Here is a 21,817-nt window from a genome sequence, read left to right on the forward strand (position 1 = left end):
AATAATAATTATCATTAAAATATATAATATCCTAGTTATCCTAATTTACTAATAACTATTTCTAAAATCATGAGCTAATTTTATTCTTCAATTGAAACTTCTTGTTTCAATTTGGCCCTACATTCTGACTTTTTTTCCCTTGATCCAGTGATGATATCCTTAAAAAGAAAGGGCTTTTGCAATTTTGTTAGGACAAAAATGCCTCTAATTTAAAATATTTTATTTCTCCTATTTCTCTTTACTTTCTCTTTCCTTCTCTTATTTTAATTATTTTTTCTTTAAAATGACTTAAACACATAATAATATTTTTGAAACGTGTTCTGAAAAAACTAAAACATTAAAGTAAAAAAATTCATATTTAAACTAAATACAAAATTTATTTCATATTTATAATAGCACAACAGACACCAAAATTCATCACAAATGAATTTTATTGTAAATTTCATTTTTAAATAAAGTACATTCTCAATAGAAAAATCAAATACAAATTAATCTTAAGATTCTATCTTATGTTGTTACTATTAATAATTGAGAGTTCTATAATTCAATATATTAATTAAATTATATTATTTGCATATTATTTGGTTAAAAAATGTATATAAAGTTAAGCATTCGGTTTGTTCAATTCAAAATTGCACTGAATTATATCTACCAAATAAATCGAATCAGTTTTAAAAATAAACCGAATCAAAAAATTTTAATAAATCAAAATAATCAAATTATATATAAATATGAATCCAACTAAATCTAAAATCATTCTAAAAAAATAAATTTTATATTAAAAATAAAAATTAATGAATGATTAAAAATTGATTGTTTCAATTAATTTTAATTTTTTTTATATAAAATCGAACCAAACTAATATTATTTCAGTTTTTATAAAAGCTTAACCGAATAAATTGGACTTATAAAAATAATAACTGAACCCAACCGAATAAGAATCAGTTTGATTGGATTTTCAGAGTTTTGCTCACCCCTAAATGGATGTATAATTTTGTTTTGTTGGTCACCTTTTCTTTCATGGTTTAATCTTCCTAGTTTAAATATTACTGTTGATAATTGACAGTACAAAAGGCCCATTAAATCCTTCGTCCAGATTAGAGGATTTACTTTGTTGATAAAGGGAGTGGTCCCCATCCCTCTTTTAACCTTTGTTTGATTAACGTTGAAAATCCCTCCTCTTCTCAATTACCCATTACTCATAATATTACCTTTTTTCAGCTCGCTACAAGTGGCTGTTTGCAAGGACCATCTCCTTCCTTATTTTGTCCGCAACGAAAAGAAAATTATGAAACCGAGAGATATCACTTTTTTTTTCGTTTTAAACTATTGGGTCGTCACTTCCTTATCCGTCATCTGTATCTATCTTGTATGAAGTTGTTTATCCCTAATTTTTATGTAACACTAAATATATAAAATATAAAAAATAAAAAATTAATAATATTTATATAAGCTATTTAATTTATAATATTTTATAATTATCATAAAATTAATTATTTAAATTTAATAATTATTTATTAGTTTAATGTATAATTAAGATATAAATTTGTACTAGGCAAATATTTCCTTTTTAATGCATGAATAACACGTGCTGTATTCCATTGTAGTGGTGGGGAGTCTAGATTCCATGACCCAGTCAATAGCTTCTGGCTAGTCACTTCTCTTCGTCCACAGAAAAAGGAACACAAATGGATATTTTTGGCCAAGTAAAGGGAAGATCCTCTATAATGGTTTAAAACCAGACCACATTCGTCAATTTCAATTACAACTGCTTTTTACTCGTTTTAAGTTTCACCCATTAAGCTTATGTTTCTATTCAAGTTCTATGCCGCTGCTCTAAACACCGGCAAACACCAATAAAATGAGAAGTTATGTGACGAATCAGGCTTTTTTTATATCAATGTTTGTTATTGAATAACAACTTAATAAAAAAGTTATATATAAAAATATAAATAACTAGTAGTAGCTAATTTATTTTTTTTGTTAATGCATGGTTGGTGGATATTATTATTTTTTTGTTAATTTCTTACACATACTTATTTTTTATTGGATTCTCTCCATTTCAAATATTGACATGAAAAACTTAGTTATTTCTTTAACTTTTTCGAATAAAACAAGCTTTGATTTTATTTTAACTCTACTTAGGATCAAATTGCAACATGTTTGAAGAATTTCTGATTAGAATAATGGTGGATGACTGCGTGGAGATTGTTTTTCTACGCAATTATCCACATATTACTTCTGATTCTAATCGGAAATCTAAACATAATCGAACGATAAAATTATTTACACCGAGTATTTATACATGGCAAGAAAGTCCAGCGAATCAGTGTCATTACATATGTCTGGCGGAAATTTACAGAAGAAACTAAGAAAAGAACTAAAAATCGGGAAAAGAAGAGAAAAAAAATCCAACCAAGAACAAAGATAATAAACAACACTCCGTTATCAATACATTAGTTGCAAGAGATAAACAGTAATCTTATTGTTCTAATCTTCTGAAAATAGCAGTTTTTAAATCCTCTTCAGTTCTCAATCCATCAGGAACCCTAACCACAACATCTTGAAGCATGAGTTCATTAACAGTAGACATACTAACATGATGCACTTGAAACTCAAGATCACGTAAAGCAGTCATTAACCTAGCGGCTGGATAATTCACGTTTTCAGATTGAACCCTAATCATAGCATCATTAGCTAAAATCTTTACCTCAATTTCAGGCGGAAATCCAGTAGTAGTACAAACGGTACTAATAGGCTTGCTGGCAGCTTGATCTTCGGAAGTGGTTGTGCTTTGATTATCTGTGTTATCAGCTACTTCTAGTTTTACCCTTTTGGAGGACTTCCTGTGTAACTGTGATTCCAATTCCTCAATCTTCGCCTTTAATTCATTTATATAGCAGACAGCGTCAGATAGCAATGATGCTTTGTCCATCCTTGACACGTTCGGGACAACGGCTCGCAAGGCGTAGAAGCGGTGGTTGAGCTTCTCTCGCCGCAGCCGTTCTGCCTCTACATGGTTCAGTGGTGTGTCTCGGCCAAGGGCAGGTTTTCTTCCTCTTTTCTTTGGGGTCTTTTTATCTAGGGAAGCAGCAGCTAGTAATGAACTATCCGAGTCGGAATGCTCCGACTCTGCGTTATTAGACTCTTTCTTTGCATCATTTTCTTGTGGTTTCTGATTTGCATGAGTTGTTGTATCTCCTTCTTGTACTCCCGCGATTATGCCTATATCAGCGAAAGAAATGTTCATGTCAAGTAAATGGATGGGTGGGCTGGGATTGTTAGGCATCATATCTGATCCGAAAAGAGACTTGGCCTGTTGAACAACACCCCAGTTTTCTCTGATCAGATCAGATGATCCCAATTCAAGAACTCCATCACATGTTGGTATGCAGACAAGTGTTTCAATGCCATGCATTTGTGCTTCTTTAGCTCTTTCACAGTTGTAGAACTGTAGGTCTTGGCGACCCGTTAACCACACCAAAGAACCAGTACTAAGTGCCTTCCCTGGAACACCATCTCCTGCAGAGAAAGATCGAGTGAGAGACATGATATAGAACCATTCAGCATCAGTAGCGTTGCTGCCGTCCATAATAGACACATCGATGTCATGATTGTCGCTGCCGATGAGAGCTTGGATTCCTTTCATGCCTCTCTTTCTCTCAGAGTTTAAGCTTGAAATTCGGTGTGATTGGATGTGTTTATTGTTGATGGTGGCTTGATTTGGAGATGTGTCTCTCGTGCCTTGAAAGTGGCCGTCTCCCCAAGCCAAGAAGATCCGGCCATTATCGGCATTTAATGTTTGCCAAAAGATAGCATAAGCCCACCAGTCTGGTTGGCTTTGAAGTATGAATTGAAGCCTTTGTTGGAGAGTAGGTGGAGTTCCTTGGGAAAAGGAAACAAGAGAAGAAGATGAAGATGGAGATATAATTAGCTCATCCATAGAGCTTCTGATTAACTGTGAAATGTAATGCAAGAAGTGAGAAGAGAGAAAGATACAGAGAGTTAAGGCTTTGACTGAGAATTATATAATGTATTGAGAAAAGAAAAAGAACGATTGCAGAGGAAAAGTTTTCTTTCTTTTATCTTTTTATTATTATTTTTTTCTTTTGGTGCAAAAGCAATGCTGCTTGATACGCTAAATGTAAGTAAGGGAGATGAAATAAATAGTTGAGGAATTGGAGTGGAGGGGCATAATATATGACACAATCATAGTGGAGCGAGACAGGAGAAGTGGAGAAATATGGTTGGACTTGGTTGAATAGTGGGGGCCAAAAAGGTTTAACCATGAAGTGTCGTAATATTATTGGTATATCTTTTAATGATGCAGTGAACCTATTCTATATATATATATATATATATATATATATATATATATATATGTCAATTTTTAAATTTTTAAATTTTTTCTAACGTATGTATTTAATTTTTAATATATATTTTTATTTTAATATATGTATTACTTTTTACACATAAATCCGAAATTCATATATAATTTTATAATTTTTTATTAATTTATTAATTAATATCAAATTAAACATAGACTCTATCCTAAAATAAAATATTAAATATATTTTAATATTATATTAACTAATAAATAAATATTTAATAAAATAATTTATTACTAATTTTTATTTTAGAAAATAGTAGTACATTAATTATATTCTAATATTATGTTACCTAATAAGTAATTTCCTAGTCAGGATAATAATGTTAATCTATTTTAAAAATTAGTATATCAATTATATTATAATATTTAACTAATAAATTAATTTTATAATTTAGATAATAATTTTAATATAGAAAATAACATCTTAAATTATGTTTTTAATATTATATTTAATAATAAATTAAATTTTAATTATATAAAAAATTTAATTTTAAAAATAATAATATTAATTATATTAATATGTTAATTTATATTATTAAAATTAATTAATAAATAATATTTATATTATTACATTAAGAAAAAATTTAAAAAATTAAAGACATCTAAAAATAATTAGTTTGTTATTATTTTTTAAAATTATATAAAACAATATTAAATATTATAACAATAAAAAATAATAATAATATATTATGATTATTATGCAGTTGTTATTTCTATTATATATGTAATACCCCGAATTTTTATATATTTAATAAACGAGTTATTTTCTATACCCAATTAGTTTAAAATTTTAAGAAATTATTCAAGTAAATTATTTGAGAAATTATTATATTTTGGTTATTCAAAATTTTTCCAAATGCAAATTTATATAAGTAAAATTATATTTTGGAATAAGGATTGAAAGTATAATGTTATTTTTATGGGGTTTTAATGGAAATTTGTGAGCTTGGTATTTTTGTAAATAAATATGTCGGTCAGGGGTATTTTTGTAATTGTGTATTTTCAATAATTCGGATTTAGCCCAAATTAATTAGTTAAGGGCTTAATTGAAAGGCTAAAAAGAAGTTTGGGGGTTAAATTGGAATTTTGATGGATGGAATTGTAAGTAATTAAGAAGTTAAGGGACTAAATTGTAATAAAGAAAATCGGGGAAGAAGAGAGGAAGAGAGAGAGAGAAAGGGGGGCGTTGCGAGCGTCGGTGGCGATCGCTAGGCGCGGCTGGCCAGGCGGCGTGTCTTGGCAGCAGCAGCCAGGGCGGCGGAAAAAGCGGCGGCTTCAGGCGTGTTCCGGCATTGTTGGCCGGTCGGGTGGCGATCGGCTCCCTCTCGGCAAGAGCTTTCTTTTAGCGGCCGGCCTTTGTGGTGGCCGGGAGACGGAAGATCCGGTGGAGAGAGAAAATGGTGGCGTGGCGTTTTTGGGTTTTTCCGGCAAGATCCGGCCGGAGGATGGACGATCGGAGGACGTATTCCGACTCTCCTCGGCTCAAGCTTCGCTGATGGCACCGGTTTGGTGGCGATCGGGCTCCATTGCAAATCGTCGGCCAGGCCGGAAATCTCTCCGGATGATCGGGTGTCGGATCGGAAAATCGGGCGAGGATCGTCTTGGTAGCGTCGTTGTGAGTTCGATGGTGTGTTCGGATCGTCGATCGGACTCCGGCCGGCCGGCGATCGAGCGTCTCGGTAATTATCTTTGGTCCGTTAATTTTGGAATCCTTTGATTTTAAATTTGTGTCTATTGGATTATATTGAGTATTTGATGATTTTGTGAGTCAAAAATAATTGTCTGTCAGTTTGTCTGCCTCGTATTTTGTGCTGTGTGGCGGAGTCGGGAAATAGTGAAGTTTGGGGACCCGACTCCCGTTGTTTAAATTGTTGGATATTTGAAGTGTTCTTCTGGCAGGTCCTGGACCCGTTTTTACGGGGGGTAATGTTCGTGTTGTAGGGGAGGTTCTGCCGGATTTTCGGTAGAATTCTTCCGAGTCGAGATTCTTAGACAGTCAGTCCTAGGAGTCTAGACCTAGAATTAAAGATCGATTGTTTCAGCGTTTTGATAAATTATTTTCCGTGACTAGATTGTCCGTTTGTTCGGCTCGCTCTAACTGAGGCACCGGAGCAGAGCTAGGAGGTCGCCTAATTCTGTGAGTTAAAGTCATATATCGCTTATGCACGTGTCATGCATAAAATTTGATTTGCTACTGTGATTATTCATTTGCAATTTTAATTTTTCATTTAATTATTATCATTATTTTCTTGATGCTATTAATCATTATTTAAATATGTTTTTCCTTTATCACCAATTTTAATATTGCATGATGACTCAGGATGGGACGACAGTAGAACATAGGAGTTGGATGAGTGTTCCAATATAATATGAGAGAGATAGGAAAAGGGTAAAGAGGTAAAAAATTTAAGAAAGAAAGATTAGGACCTGCTCTGGTCGAGCATCGCTCTCTGGGCTTAGTAGAGTGTGGTTGCCGGAGTAAAGGTCCCTGGTCGAGCATTGCTCTCTGGGCTCCGGCTTATTTGGAAATTTAAGTGACCAGACTGGAGGTAAGGTCCATGGTCGAGCTATGCTCTCTGGGCGCCAGTCTTATTGGATAAGAGAGCCGAAAGGCTAAGGCCGAAAGTTAAGTGGCCGAGATTTGGAGGTAAGGTCCCTGGTCGAGCTTTGCTCTCCGGGGCGCCGATCTGTTGGAATGAGAGGTTTGAGATGATAGAGTTGAGGTTAGTTGAGACATAAGTGTTGAAATAATCGAGATTTTAGAGTTGGGATTAGAGTTCTATCTTGAAGTACTCCGTCCCGTTGCATGTGGAATAAATTTTGTTTAAGCATGGCATGACACATATGTTTTAACATGACACGTATGGTTCGCGTGATTTATTAATTATTTTAAAATTTAATAAGGTGACATTGAGATATTTGAAACTGTTATAGATATATGATTTTAACTCACTCTCGAGGTCTCATTTTTATGATTCGTGTTAGTCCTCTCATGGCTCTTATTCAAGAATCCGACTCCTTCATCATCGGGTGATGTATTTGATTTGGTATGTAAATTGGTAAATCTTAGATTCTCCATGAGTAGTAATAGTAGATGTATCAGTTGTAAATTTTCCGAGTTTGGTCTCGCCTAGTTCTTACATTAAATTATGTAAAATGTAGCATTTAAGATAATTTGTGGCTTTAATAATATTAATTTGAGATGAGATTTGTTTAAATCAGTGAGTGTCAGGCTTACTACGGGTTTCGGTGGCCTTAAGCTTACCCATTCCTTAGTGCCGGTCACGGGCCCACGGGTGGGGTCGTGACAATATATATCAATTGTGTGGTCCTTTTTCATTTCACAGTTGAATTAATGTACTTCGATGGACGTATTTATCCTTTGCACTCAACAGACTCAGCAGCCTTATATTTTATATTTAATTATGTGATCATAATTATCGAATATAAAAAATTATTTTTTTGACTTGATGTATTACCTTTTTAATTTATACTTAACCGTTTCTTTATAAATTAAAATTTTCTATTATTTATTTATTTTATATATTTAAATATAATATTAATTTTTAATTAATTTTTTTATTGAAAAATATTTATAATATTTATTAAAAATAAAATAAAATAAAATAATTAATTTTTATAATTAAGTTCATTAAATATTTTTTAATATAAGTAAATTTCTACAAATAGTATGCAATAAATAGAGTAATATATAAATATCTTTTTAACTTGGTGCTCACACTTATAAACATATATATTTATTTATTATAATGAAAAATATTAGCAACTATTTCTTTTGAATATCTTTTTAGATAATTATTCTTCTATAAATTTATTTTATTCAACATTTTTAACCTAATAACCTATTATTTATTTAACAAGTTAAAGTACTTTATATATATTTTAAAAATAAGATTTTTAATAATAAAAATAAAATAAATTTATTTATTAACAAAAGGATAAATTTCATTCACATGCATAATATATTATAATTTAAAATTTTATTATTTTAATTTAATTTAAAAATATTTCATTGCAAGAACAAAAATATTTTTATTTTTAGTAATTTTATATTTTTATAATTATTTATATAAAAATAAAATCTATTTAAAATTTTTGAAAATAAAAAATTATATTCACATAATAAAATATCATTAATATTTATTAGTAAAAAAATTTATTTTATTTTTATTTATTAAGAAAAAATATAAAACTATTTTAATTTGTTAAATAGATCGTAAATTATTAAGTTAAAATATTAAATAAAATAAATTAATAAAAAAATAATTGTCAATCAAAATATTCGAAGAAGAATATTAATAATACTTTTCAAAAAAGTAGTATATTATGTGCCATCCAAATCATTTAAATGTGCATTTATAAAGCTTACATGCATCAAATTTATATATTTATTTAATTTATTAGAATTGAGGTTTGTGAGAATCGTGCACTAATAAATGAAATATATAAATAAAATAAAATAAAAAAACAGAAAAGTCAAATTAAAGCATGGCATGATATAGTAACAGTGGTCAAGTTATTTTCTCGCTAGTCGATTACTTATATACTCAACGATGATTTCTATTTCCATTATAATTAATAATGTAATTTGAATTTAAAATAAATTTAATAAATTTTTAATAATATTATTTTCAGAAAATAATAATAATTTAAAATATTTTTAATAACTTTTTAATATTTAATATTTATTAATGAGATTAATATTTTTTATATTTTATAAAATCTATCAATTGATGGCTTGATTATAAATAAGACTAATGTTATAAATAAAATTGATATACTATTTTTTCAACTTGGAAATTTTTATAAAATTATATATGAGCAATATTTTTATGTGTGTAGGGTAAGTATATTGTCAAATATTTTATGTCCCAACAGTTTTATATACTAATTTTTTATAAATACTCTATTCATATGAATATTAATGTTTAGATTTATTATTATTCATAAAATAAAATATAAAACAACTATTAAATTTAAAAAGAAAAAGCACTTTTAGTATTACAAATTGATACGTTTATAATTTAAGTATGATAGTATTCAACTTTGACTCTAATTTATCTAATTATTTATTAGATATTTTAATTAAATTGACATAATTTTAAGTATAGAAACATACATTAAATATTAAATCCATATTAAAATGATAATTTAGTGCTTGCTAATACTTTTCTTAATTTATAATATTATTTTAAATGATCAATGCCAACATAAAAATTAAAGTGATAGTCAAATTTTTTATTAGAATATATTTAAATTGAATTATCACTGTTCCAAGCATGAAGCATATATATAATAATATTTTTAGGACTTTTGAAATTAGATGTGTTTAACTAAGAAAATTAATAAATTTATTTCTTTCTCTTTCGATTTTTTATATGTATTTATATGTTATTCTATTCCCACACTGACTTCTGACAAGGCTTGGACACGTTGAATCATTTAATCTTTTTAAGTGATGTTAAATAAATATGTTTAAACTAATCTCTTTCAATATCATGTATATAAAGATAAAATTAAAGAAAAAGAAAAAAAGGTAACAAATAAAAGGAGAACGTGCAAAAGATTGAAAGCGAGGATGACTGTCATCTGAATTTTAAAATGGTACAATTTGGATTTATACATATGATGCATCTAATTGAATTTACATCAACCACTTGCCACTATGTTATTTTTATACATCATCCAACTACACTATACATTACTTTTAAAAGCGTAATGACTAGAGATGGATTTTTCATATTTACAGGAGAACAAGTTATAAATTATGTAATTGTAAAGGTCATTGTAACGTACCTCAAATCATGGATAATAATTTCTTTATATAAAATCATGTTGGTCCTTATTCGTTTATGAATAAGACTCATTTCCTAATAATAAAGAAATTAATCAATTATCTGGGTTCTCATAATATTTTTTTCAGATTTATTACTCGTAATGTCACGATAAGCATATTGTTCAGAAGGAGTTAGTCAGAAATTTATGTACATTTATAACTTGAATGTTGATGTGTTATTCTTTTGCATTGTTCTAATCCCCTCGTCCTAATGAAATTTTATGTGCAGTTATCATTAACATATGTACATTTAGATTGTTAGGGTTAGATATAAATCTTGTATTATATAAATTTATTAACTACATTATATAACATTTCAAGGAGAATTCATTTCTCAAAAATTACATTTTCAATACTGCTATCTACTTTTCATGATGAATTATTGACCATTAAAAGCAAAAAAAGTTGGAACTGAAAAATCAATAAAATTGTTTTCCTACTATGAATAATATAATTTTGTCAGAAAAAGCTCTACCAACCAATAATACTGATTTCACTCATGTGAAAACTCTTTTTCTCGTACCAAAATATATAAATATCGATCAACTTTTGTACTCTATGAAAGAAAAAGGAAACAAACAGCGAGGATGTATGGCTTAAACTAAGGCAAAAAGAATTACAATATTCTTTAAAACAGAAATTAAATTCCAAAATTCTCGTATGAATTAATATAGTCTCGAACATCTCACATGGCCGTCCTAATATTAAAATTGTTGTTAACCTAATTACAAAATGGCATGATACTATTAAAAGAAATAATTACCAATCAACAATATATAGTTATTGATGACATTGTTGTCTCTTTGTCATTTTGTCATCTCTCTGTCATTTTAGATTTCAAGATAAATTAATACCTATCTTTCTTTCAATTGCGTGAATATGAAAAGATTTTGAATGGATTTTATCAATTTGGATATAATTTGTATATTCTAATCGGTTCTATAAATAAATTAAAACATATGATCCAAATAATAATAAAACTATAAATTTAGACATTTAGGTTGATTTGAATACCTAAATACGTCATGTATATGTACTGTATTTGCTTTATATATGTAATCAAAGGTTATAATTGGAGTAAAAGATTTTCTCACATAAAACCGATGTGTGAATTTTGAACAAATAAATAAATAAATGGATGGATTAAATTAATAAAAATTCTTTCAGCATCTGTTCATTTCATGATGCAAAACGACTTCCTTAGATACAAAGTGCTAGCTAGGTGTGCCAATCATTTTCCTTTTTCCTGCTTAAATGAGATAATTAAATCATGACGTTGCACCAATCAAATAATTAATGTGTGACTATATTCTTGTTGAGATTAAATTAAGCATAGAGTGTTCCCTATTCCAGGAAATATACAAACATTTTTTGTCATTGTCAAGGTTATAAATATACAGTATATTGAGATGAATGCAGTATTATTTTAGGTGCTTAAATTGAACAGGCTTAAAGTAAAAGGGAATCAAATTATGGGACTCTGATGCTACATGTTGTTTAAGAATAAAGAAACATATTACTTTGGTAATGATTCTTGCATATAAACATGGAGAAAACTGAAACTGATGTGATCATTGTTATTAGAAGAAAACAAAAGTTACTACAGGAAACGCACGAGGCAAGAAATTCAAGTTCTAAATTAAACCACGACAAGGACCAGTAAACCAAACCGAAGACGACGTTTAAAATGACAGAATTGATTTGCACTTTTGACATTTTTGTTTCCTTCGCTCTGCACTATTAACACTTCTAAACTTTAGGGTTCTTTTCTTTCTTTAAGAAGAAAGAAAGAAAGAAAGAAAGAAAGAATACACGCACATGTTAAATGTATATATTTCTCTACCTGGAAAAAGTGTTTCAGTACAGTACAGTTAGAAAAGACATAACCTGATTGAGCTAAAGTATTAAGCAGCTATATTCATTGCACTTGGATGTTCCATGTCTGTAGCTTCGTTCTCAGCACTCATCATTTATTTTTCAGGGAAGAAGTATGAGAAGATATGCATAGAGTTTCGCGTTTTTTTAATTTTAAGTATGTCTGCTTTCTACTAAATTTATTTTCTTAGTATTCTCTAATGCAATGCACTAATACTGTTGGTAATTTGGGCCGTAAGATTAATTTTGTTGAAAAACTATAGCAAAGAGATGAAATTTACAATGTTGTCCAGTCATATATTAGCCATTATAAACCACATACTACGTTAATTCCCCACCACAAAATTAATTAGCCATCTCTTTAAAACTTACAAGCTACCATTAGTACAAATACAATGGTGACAAATCCAAACATAGACATCAATTACATCTATCTCTTCCTTAGATTTCCAGTTTCAAACTCAATTTCACTTGACATCCTTTTCGGTCAATTTATTCTTTTACTCCATTTTCCTAATATTCATATATATTTATATATATTCTCTAATATTCATAACTATTCCATATAACTTTTGAGTTTTTTTTGTCTTTACTCTGTTAATTATTTCAATTAATCTCAGAATAAATTTAATATCTTTCTACTCAAAATGATGAGATGTTTTTTCTCTCTCCAAATAAAATTATTTCTATTGACAATAAATATATACTGAGTCTTATATAAAAAATAGCGGAATGATCTAAACTATTTTAAACTTTAATCCAATTTTTAGTATTATCTTATATTTCGAGACTAAATAAATTAGGTCTAAAATGATTAAAATTATACCAAATTTATTCAAATTAACTTAGATATGTGAGCCCGTCCAAAATGACTAAAAGCTATTTTAGTTTGATAAATTATTTTTCAACATTTTTTTTTTTTTTTAGTGTCTTATATACATAATGATCCAAAGCTCGAGTTCTACTCACCAATTCAATTCAGCAATTATAATATTTATTTCTTTGATTTGTAGTAATTCAATTTAGTCATGGTACACACTAGCAGTTTATCTATTATAATAATGAATGCAAAAAAAAAAAAAAAAAAAGGAAAAGCAATTAAATAGTACCACCACAAACAAGGTCCACCGCAATCAATTTAACAAGTTGGCCATTATTTAATTTCCCTAACTTATCTTACTTATTTTCTTTCCGAAAAGTTTGAACACTATAAGTCGAAGGCTACTCGCCTAACCATTACCTACTAATTAAAAACTAACTTTTAAATAAATCGACGAAGAAATATTATATTATGGAATAAATCACGTGGGTATCCATATAAAAAGAATTATCCAAATACATTAAAAGAAGAATACAAGGGATCGAAAACTCTATTTTATATATTATGCTGACATATGGTAGTGCTGATTGGTACCTCTTGTCTACTTTTAATAAATTCAGCATAATGACCTTCCATTTCTTATAATCTTGATTCTTCAATATAAAACCTTGAAACACTATCTTTGGATCATAACTCAATCTTTTGCTAAATTTGTTTGAGCAAAATCAGATTCCCATATACGAGAGGGACAAAAAAAAATTTTAAAAAAAATTTGGTGCTTACTGCGTACCAAAACATAAGATTTTTAATTTTTTTTTTTTTTTATTGGATTGTGGCTGTATTTAATATTCTACTCTTGAGACTTTGGGTTAAGGTCACTGCTTGCATAAGACATATTAAAATAAATGTCATATCTTTGATTTTATTTGTTCTAAAATAATCTTAATTATTAATGCGACAATCTCTAAGAGACACGTGCAAAACCAAATAACAGTAATTAAAAAAAAAACAAAAAAGAAAGAGCAGATTTTCAATATCAAGGAGGCAAGCCGTACGTAGTTTTAGGTCAAAACTAAATAAAATATAGAAACTGAATAGTCATTTTGCTCGTATCAATAATTTAGGTTAAAAAAAACGAGGTGAAAATGCATTTCAATTGTAATTCCCCCATTACTTATAATTTAATCACCGATCCAAATCTAGTTGGATAGATAAGTGGTTCTATATTTAATAATTAGATGCTCTAATTTCGAGATTGTCCTCTATTTTAAAATGTGGAAACCATAAGGTCTCACCTAAAACTTCTTTTATATTACTTAACATTACTGACAGATTTTTAAATTATATAAGGAATTTAATCACATACATATATAGTTTAGTCCTTTTTACATGTCATAAAACGTTGGCGTGTAGATAGTGGCATTGGACCTTAATAACATTTTCTCTTTTTTGGAGAATTGGCATAAGATACCGCCAATTTCCAAATGCTTATTTGCGAAAATATGGTAAAGGAAAGGGGAAAAGATATTAAATAAATAAGCAAGTGAGCCGCTTTTAATACAGTAGAAATGTTGCTTAGGGGATCCATTGTCACTTGTAAGCTGCCGATTCTTAATTCTTAAAATAATGGTGATTAAGGTAATACTTCACTCGTGGTGGTGACAGCACCTAAACTATAATGCAAATCATATGGTTACCTGATGAGAATTTGGAGGAAATATTAGAATTATTTATTCTTCATAAAGTAACATAAAAGAACGTGCATGTTTTGTTCAAACCTCCAGAATCTTCACCAGTTGAATATTGCCGTCCAAAACTTCAATTCAACATGCTCATAACTTATATCAATTGGGTTTCCCTTAATCCATCTATAAAATATTTTTTGGCATTTGGCTCTACGGCGGATCTAGAAATTCTGGATGTGGCTTCATTTATATGTGTATGTGCAATTGCATATTAGGTGTTTAATGTTGTCAGAAAGTAAAATTCAAGTGTCGTTTAGATTAAATATTAAATTAAGATATTTAAGATTTATAACAAATTACTAAAGTGAAAAATTAAAATATTAGAATAACAAAATAATAAAAGTTTGAAGGTTCAAAGAGTTTTAATTTCTTTTAAATTCTCAAACGCTTAACTTCATTCACGACATAAATGTGACCTTTACAGTCTGCAATAATATCCAAGCCCAGTCGGCTCAATAGCCTAATTCTCAGAGCCCAGATTGTAACAAAGTACAGTTTTCTTTAGCACTAAAAATAAAGTAAAGTTAAGGCCAGATTTCTTCATAATGGACTTGACGGCATTCTCATGAGAAATCTCCGAACATGACTGTTCTCACGATAGGCTTCTCAAATGACGTTCGATCTTGTTCCAGCCCAATTAGATCTTAGATAAACTCCGCATTCTGATTAATTGGATTGTTCGGCTTGACTGATAACAGCAAAATGCCAAAATGGTAATGTTTTGATTATATAGTAAAAATTAACTTAGAATGCTGATAGAATAGGTAAAAATTTTAAATAAATTTCATATTACTAAATTAATATATTTTATAATATTAAAATATTTTATTATTTTTATTTTATTTTATTTTTTATATATTTTTTGTAAATAAAATAAAATTTTTAATAGATTTTAAAAAAATAGGAAAGAAAAACCCAACATTGCTATTAAAAGACACAAAATTTATATCACAAATCATACAAAGTGAGGATCCACCCTCGAGACATTATTGTCTATTCAGCAAGTGCTTCAGTTAAGGCCTCCAAACAAATTAGATTTCCGCCACTTTTCTTGACTAGATAACTAATACATCTACTACTACTAACACTAAGTTTACACAATGCACCCATCAATTTAAAACACATAGAAGGTACAAAGTCAGGAGACACCTATTACGATCATGCCCAAGCTTCACCACCTCCTCTATTATTTACAATCCCATGACAGTCTTCTTATTAGCTGGCTTACTCAAGTGAAATACAGGGTGTCTGCATAGCCTTCTCACCCCTTTTCTCAAACTTAGCCAATCCCCGCTATCATATCCTTCTTTACATCCATTTTCCAAGGCTCTCGTTTCAAATGAAGGAGGGCTGCCACCTGAAATGGACTCAAATTCCTCTTCTCCGTCATTTCTCTTCTCAATGCTCAAATATTTCTCCTCAGTGGTGGCTTCTAGTCTATTCATAGTGGCAGACCTCAAGAACTCACCACTAGTGTGTATCTGAGGTGTGCAACCAGCCAGAGACTTTCCACAGGATTCGTTGTTTAAGTTTGATTCACAGGACTCGCTCTTGTGTCCTGGGGCATCTGGGCCTGCAGAGAGCAGCCTTGCTTTAGCAGCTGACTCCTCTCTTTCCCGAATGTTCTTTAAGATCAGTGTCTTAAGCAAGTTCATTACTTGCACAGCATGAATTAATGCAGTCAAAGGATCAGCCATCTGCATCATATAGAGATAGCTCAATAAGATGGCATTTGAAAAATGAAGCCTTGTCACTAGCTGTTACCACAGATGTTGGAATTGTGAAAGCTATAAATCTTTCTGTACTATTTAGACTAGTCTACTCGACGCGGATAAGAATTGATTTTCAGCTCTTAATAGTCCATTATCCGTGTGTTAGCTACTGAAGAAACTTTTCTTTCCCTGATAATCCAATAAATGAGACAAAATAATAGAGTTGGCCAGTTATCAAATTAGTTCAAAACGTTGGATATTTTGTGACCCTCAAACAACAAAAGCTTTCACATTTGAAGCTAACCATCTTAAAGCAAACAACCTGGCACATGTGAATATACTAATGAATCAAGTATAACAAACCTGGGTCATGTTGGGGGCAAAGACCATAGCAATGTTCCGGGCATTCATCTTGTTATATTGTTCATGCTCCACGACATCTGCCATCAGATTAATTGCCCAATCAAGAAGTGCAGCTTCTGCTGAAGGAAGCAACTTCACCAGTTGAGTGCAGTCATCTTCTGTGTTGCAGTGCATCACCTGTTGTGGTGTAAGAGAATCAAGTACCCCTGAAGGTAGTTCTCTAAACCATGCCTAAGTACCATCACCCACCCATCAGTTCAGAGAAGGGAAGAAGAAATTACACATGGACAACTGAAGGTTGAATTTACCAAATTGGGCTATCCAAGTTAAGATTTGATTTGCATACCTTTATCAAGCCTGCCAAGCAATGAACATCTATTCCACGTGGCACGACACCTGTGTTTAGCTGGTCTCTAACATACTCCTCTTGGCTATTCTCAGCATTTATTCGGAATATTCCTTCTGCCTTTGACAATCCAAGCAAGCAGGACCAAGAAAACTTTAGTATTGAATAGGCAAAATAAAGGCTGCACTTAAGCTAAATTAGTCGATCATTTAAAAATAGGCATATAAGCATACCTTAAGGCCTCCTTCAACATACAATCGCTTCTGCATCATAAGAAGAATAGTGGGCACACTGTTTCCTCTGTCATCATAAGTACACTGCATTGATTTGGCAGAAACTCCAAATACATTTGCACTGGAAAGTAAAGAAATAACACAGAATCAGGATTAAAGAATAATGCGAGGCAAACCATAAGACATCATATGCTGCACAATTCCTGCTACCAGATATCACAAATACAACAGATTCACACGGCACTTTTTCCATATCCAGTATCATAAATCAGCTCCATCAAGTAAATTGCATCCAAGACCAATAATAATTAAATATTTAATCCACAAAGAACACATATGAGTATCCTAATTCCTAGAACACAAAGAGAATCCACACACAATAGTGTGCCTTTTTATATTGGAGTGAAAAAGAATTAGCACGTTCTCCTAATTCAGTATAAAAATGATGACCCGAAGCAAAACCAATAAAAGCATGAGCAGAAACGAGCACACTGAGTCAGAAGCAAAAGCTGATCCAAGGTAAAACCTTATTATAGAAAAGCATAATCTCCTTTATATGCCAGCCTTTATGTTGTTAGGAATATGATAACTTCCTTAAAATGCCAGCCTTTTAAAGGAGAATATCCTATTAAAAACAACATATTTGTTGACAAGAAAGATTCAAAGTGGGGCTGGCTGTCTAGATGCGATCATCAAATTATTTAGGTCCATTAACTTTCTTACGATGTATCTAAATTCTAAGATAGCAGAAATCAGGAAAGTGCTGCTTTCCTGTTTCACATCCTTTATTTATCAATGCAGTCATAAAAACCATATTTTTTGGAGCAATTCAATGCACAATTAGATACCATTTAATCCTTATAATTCTGAATCTTCTAAGGAGCAACATGCCCTATTGTATTGAGAAGGCAGGAAAAAGAAATACCCCGCAAATTGAGACACTAATTTTCAAAAATTTACCAAGAAAAAAAAAACAAAGTATTCACAACCACAAAAATCATTAATCACGACCGGAATAAAAATTCACAGCCGATTGAAGAGCTGATAACATTTTCTTGAACACTTTATTTTCACAACTAATTTACACAAATAAGAATCAAAATAGTTAAAATTGAACACAGAAAAATAGAGCCAAATGTACGGTCAATAATACAAGAAAAAAGGAAAAAAGGCAAACCTGGCGCTAGGGACCTTCCTCGGAAGGTCAGGCTCAAATTCAGTAGGCAATCCGAGAAAGCCATTAAAGCGATCAAAAGTCACGTGAGAGACATGCTTAACGTCAGTAGGCCAGCTTATATCCATCGAACACACATCTTCCCTCTCTACACTACACGTCACTATAGACTTTCTCAATGCCGTTACCAAAATATCCACAATCGCAAACTGATTACTGTTATTACTATTATTATTACCATTTCGCCCTCCTCTGCCACCAAATCTCGACCCGGGACTAATAAAGGGAGTGGATATCGGGTTTCTCAATGCTCCAGTGTCATCATTATATTCATCCTCCTCATCATACTCCTCTTCATCTTCCTCTTCTTCGCCGGAGTTCTCTTGTACGCTGTCGTTTTGGCAGGAAAATGGAGCGGGAGGAGGAACCGGGTTGAAATCGGAGAATCCGAGGCCGACGAGTCCGCAAGATTTAGATCGGAAAAGCCGCGTCATTATGACAATTGTAATTACTACTATTATTATTATTATTAATTAAATGCTTGGTGGATTAGTAAGGGATTTGAACAGCTCAGACGAGATTAATATTTAATAACAAGAAAAAGAGGAGAGGAGAGGGAAAGCAGAAGGAGGTTGCTTGAGTTGAGGAGGAGATGGATATGGTTGGAGCGATGGAGACATATGGCTTTCTCTTTATTATTTGTTTTTTTTGTTCGTGTTTGGGTGCATGGATTTTAACCAGTTAAATCTGTGAGGGATGGCGACACGGGTGGGACGGATAATTGAAAATGAGACGACTATACAGAGAGAGAGAGAGAGAGAGTATTATCTATGAGTAAGAAATGATTGATATATATATAAGGCTAACACGCCAGCTGTGATTTCCCGGTCTTACTGTGCATTTCTACTGTTTTTCTGTTTTTTTTCTCTTCTTCCTCACTTTGTTATAAATATTCAACTGGTGTTTTTAAATATTAGTCGCTTTCGTAATTTTACTTTCCCAATAATAGTCATTGCTCGTCATTCGTTTTCTTTGTTTTTGTTTTTCTTTGAACAATATCACTAGTCATTTGTTTATTCAATTTTGCTTTTCCAATATTAGCCATTTCTAGTCATTTTGTTTTTTCTTCGAACAATATTACTACTCATTTGTTTTACTCTAATATTAGCACCACTATTATTAATCCCATAGTACAAATGTTTTTAATTTTATAATTTGACAATGATTACATATTCTATTTTATACCATATGCTATATACCACATTGTTAATTATTGTGTCCTTGACAATTTCATTTCTTTTGAATAAATTTGAAAAATAATCTATATTGTTATTTTTTATTTCGTGAATCAATAGTTCTTTTATCTATCCGCCTTTCTTTCAAGTAAAATAATTCAAATTGTTTATAATTTTCATGATTTTAATTTTTATCAATTTTTAAACTCTTAACATATTATTAATTTAATCATTATTTAATGTTTCTTGGTCCAGTAAATTCTTCGCTTGTTTTGAGTAATTACATTTGTACCCAAACTATTATAATTTCAGTTATTTTATGTTTTAACTTTTTTAAATTTATGCCCTATAAATTTCACATGCACATCCCTTTCAAACCATAATAAGATAATTAATTATTGTGTAGAGACCAAAAAAGATTAATTCTATTTATAATAATTTATTTAAGAATATAAAAATTACATTTTACATAAGTCATTTACTTTTATTATTATTAATTTATTCTCATGATCACATTTATAATGTTTTTTTTAGTATATATGTATCTAGAGTTACATATGGTAAAGTAGTCCTCAATAATTTTAACATGACTACACGTCAAAGATTTGAATTCAAAATTTTAGTTAAATTAGAAAAGATATTTATCATCTAATCTAATATAATTTGAATATGTTTACGGTATTTTGAAACCTTTTTTTTCCATTGAAATTCTATGTGATCTCACCTCATAAAATGTTGTTTAAGTACTCTAAAAAAAGTGTTGTTAAGTAGGATTAAAGGCCTGATAACTTATATACAAATCACTGAAATCAATGAATCATAGATTTTTCCTTTGTTTAAACGTAAATATGTTTTTATTTTCCTGTATAAAAGAAAAACAAAAGTACGGTGATCTTTGCAAGCGAGTGATCACTGTCCACATGAAATGTAATTAAGGAGCATGAGATATGTTTACAGGTTAGTAATTAACAAAAAGCTTTACTGATATTTCATATTCCCTATGAGTGTTATTGTTGTTGGCTGTGGTTATCATTGATGCATTTAATATTCTTACAATCTTTTTCATAAAAGAAACTACAGAAGAGAAAGAAGAAAAAAAGAAAAAAAGAAGGAATGATTATTTTCTAGTAGAACATTTCAAAACGAAGGATATAAATGCAATTCTTGCTTGTGCTTGACATTTTGGAATGTTTGCCACTAAAACACGTAAGTTTTTATTTTTTTTCTTCTCTTGTTAAGAAAAAAGTAATAATAGTATTAGAATTAGTATTAGTATTAGCAGCGACAATAAAATTGGTCCGAGAAGGTGGATTTGGATGCAAGTTATTGTCAGGAAGAGGCTTCTGAGAGTGCTACACTGTGTTTTTGTAATGTTGCGTAGCATTACCAAAAACTGGTCACGTGGTCACATGGAGGTGTTCCTTTCTTGTTCCTTGGTGGTGGGCTCTCCCTCATCCTTATTTCTATCAATATGTGTCGCAACAGCTTTCTGCGACTGTATATGCCTCTGCCTTCCTAATACATTTCTTTTCCTTTCTTATATGTCGTATATTTAATAAACCCTCTTACTATTACCTTAAAGAATGTGTAGTTTGTAATAATGCGGGAGTTCTGTCCAGTAAAGTGATCAAGCAGATCGTATTAAACATACATTTTGCAAGCGATATGTACATATATAGGGAGGAGCGCGGCAGCTAATCGACGACATTAGCGAAACCACCGGTCGATGTTGATCCGACGGTGGTTTTTACTTTCTTCGCACATGATGATGGTCCCGAATGCAACTATATTACATATACTTTTTGCAGGTTCACAAGGTGGGTTGTCTGCGACAGTTCGTCCATCCATTTCAGTACAAACTACAGCCTCGCAATTTAACATCACTGCCCTCTTTTTCTTTCTATATACAGTTGAACATACTGGTGATTTTTATTACACTTCCATATCAACAGATATAGTAAAAGTTATGGGTGACTTTTCATTTTCTGAAAATCCAACTGTCGTTTGGGCTGTTTCTTTTGGAGTTTTCTGCCCTACTTTTACAGATTTATGTCAGTTTATTTTATA

General features: G+C 30.6%; 2 protein-coding genes across 2 annotated transcripts; both read right to left on the reverse strand.

Annotated features, from left to right (window-relative positions):
* Positions 1-2,282: 2,282 nt before the first annotated feature.
* Positions 2,283-4,135, reverse strand: LOC8266295 (transcription factor MYC2). The gene has a single exon (XM_002529919.4). It carries the CDS (start codon positions 3,941-3,943, stop codon positions 2,483-2,485), a length of 1,461 nt encoding a protein of 486 aa, XP_002529965.2. The 5' UTR covers positions 3,944-4,135; the 3' UTR covers positions 2,283-2,482.
* Positions 4,136-15,608: 11,473 nt separating this feature from the next.
* LOC8266294 (rho GTPase-activating protein 3) lies at positions 15,609-19,574 on the reverse strand. Its single transcript, XM_015725861.3, is given in 6 exon segments — positions 15,609-15,889; positions 15,892-16,384; positions 16,763-16,993; positions 17,109-17,228; positions 17,342-17,462; positions 18,519-19,574. Coding segments are annotated over 6 exon segments (1,500 nt in total). The 5' UTR covers positions 19,010-19,574; the 3' UTR covers positions 15,609-15,845.
* Between the last annotated feature and the right edge of the window lie 2,243 nt (positions 19,575-21,817).

This window comes from Ricinus communis, chromosome 1 (assembly GCF_019578655.1).
Source record: "Ricinus communis isolate WT05 ecotype wild-type chromosome 1, ASM1957865v1, whole genome shotgun sequence".
Lineage (NCBI taxonomy): Eukaryota > Viridiplantae > Streptophyta > Magnoliopsida > Malpighiales > Euphorbiaceae > Ricinus > Ricinus communis.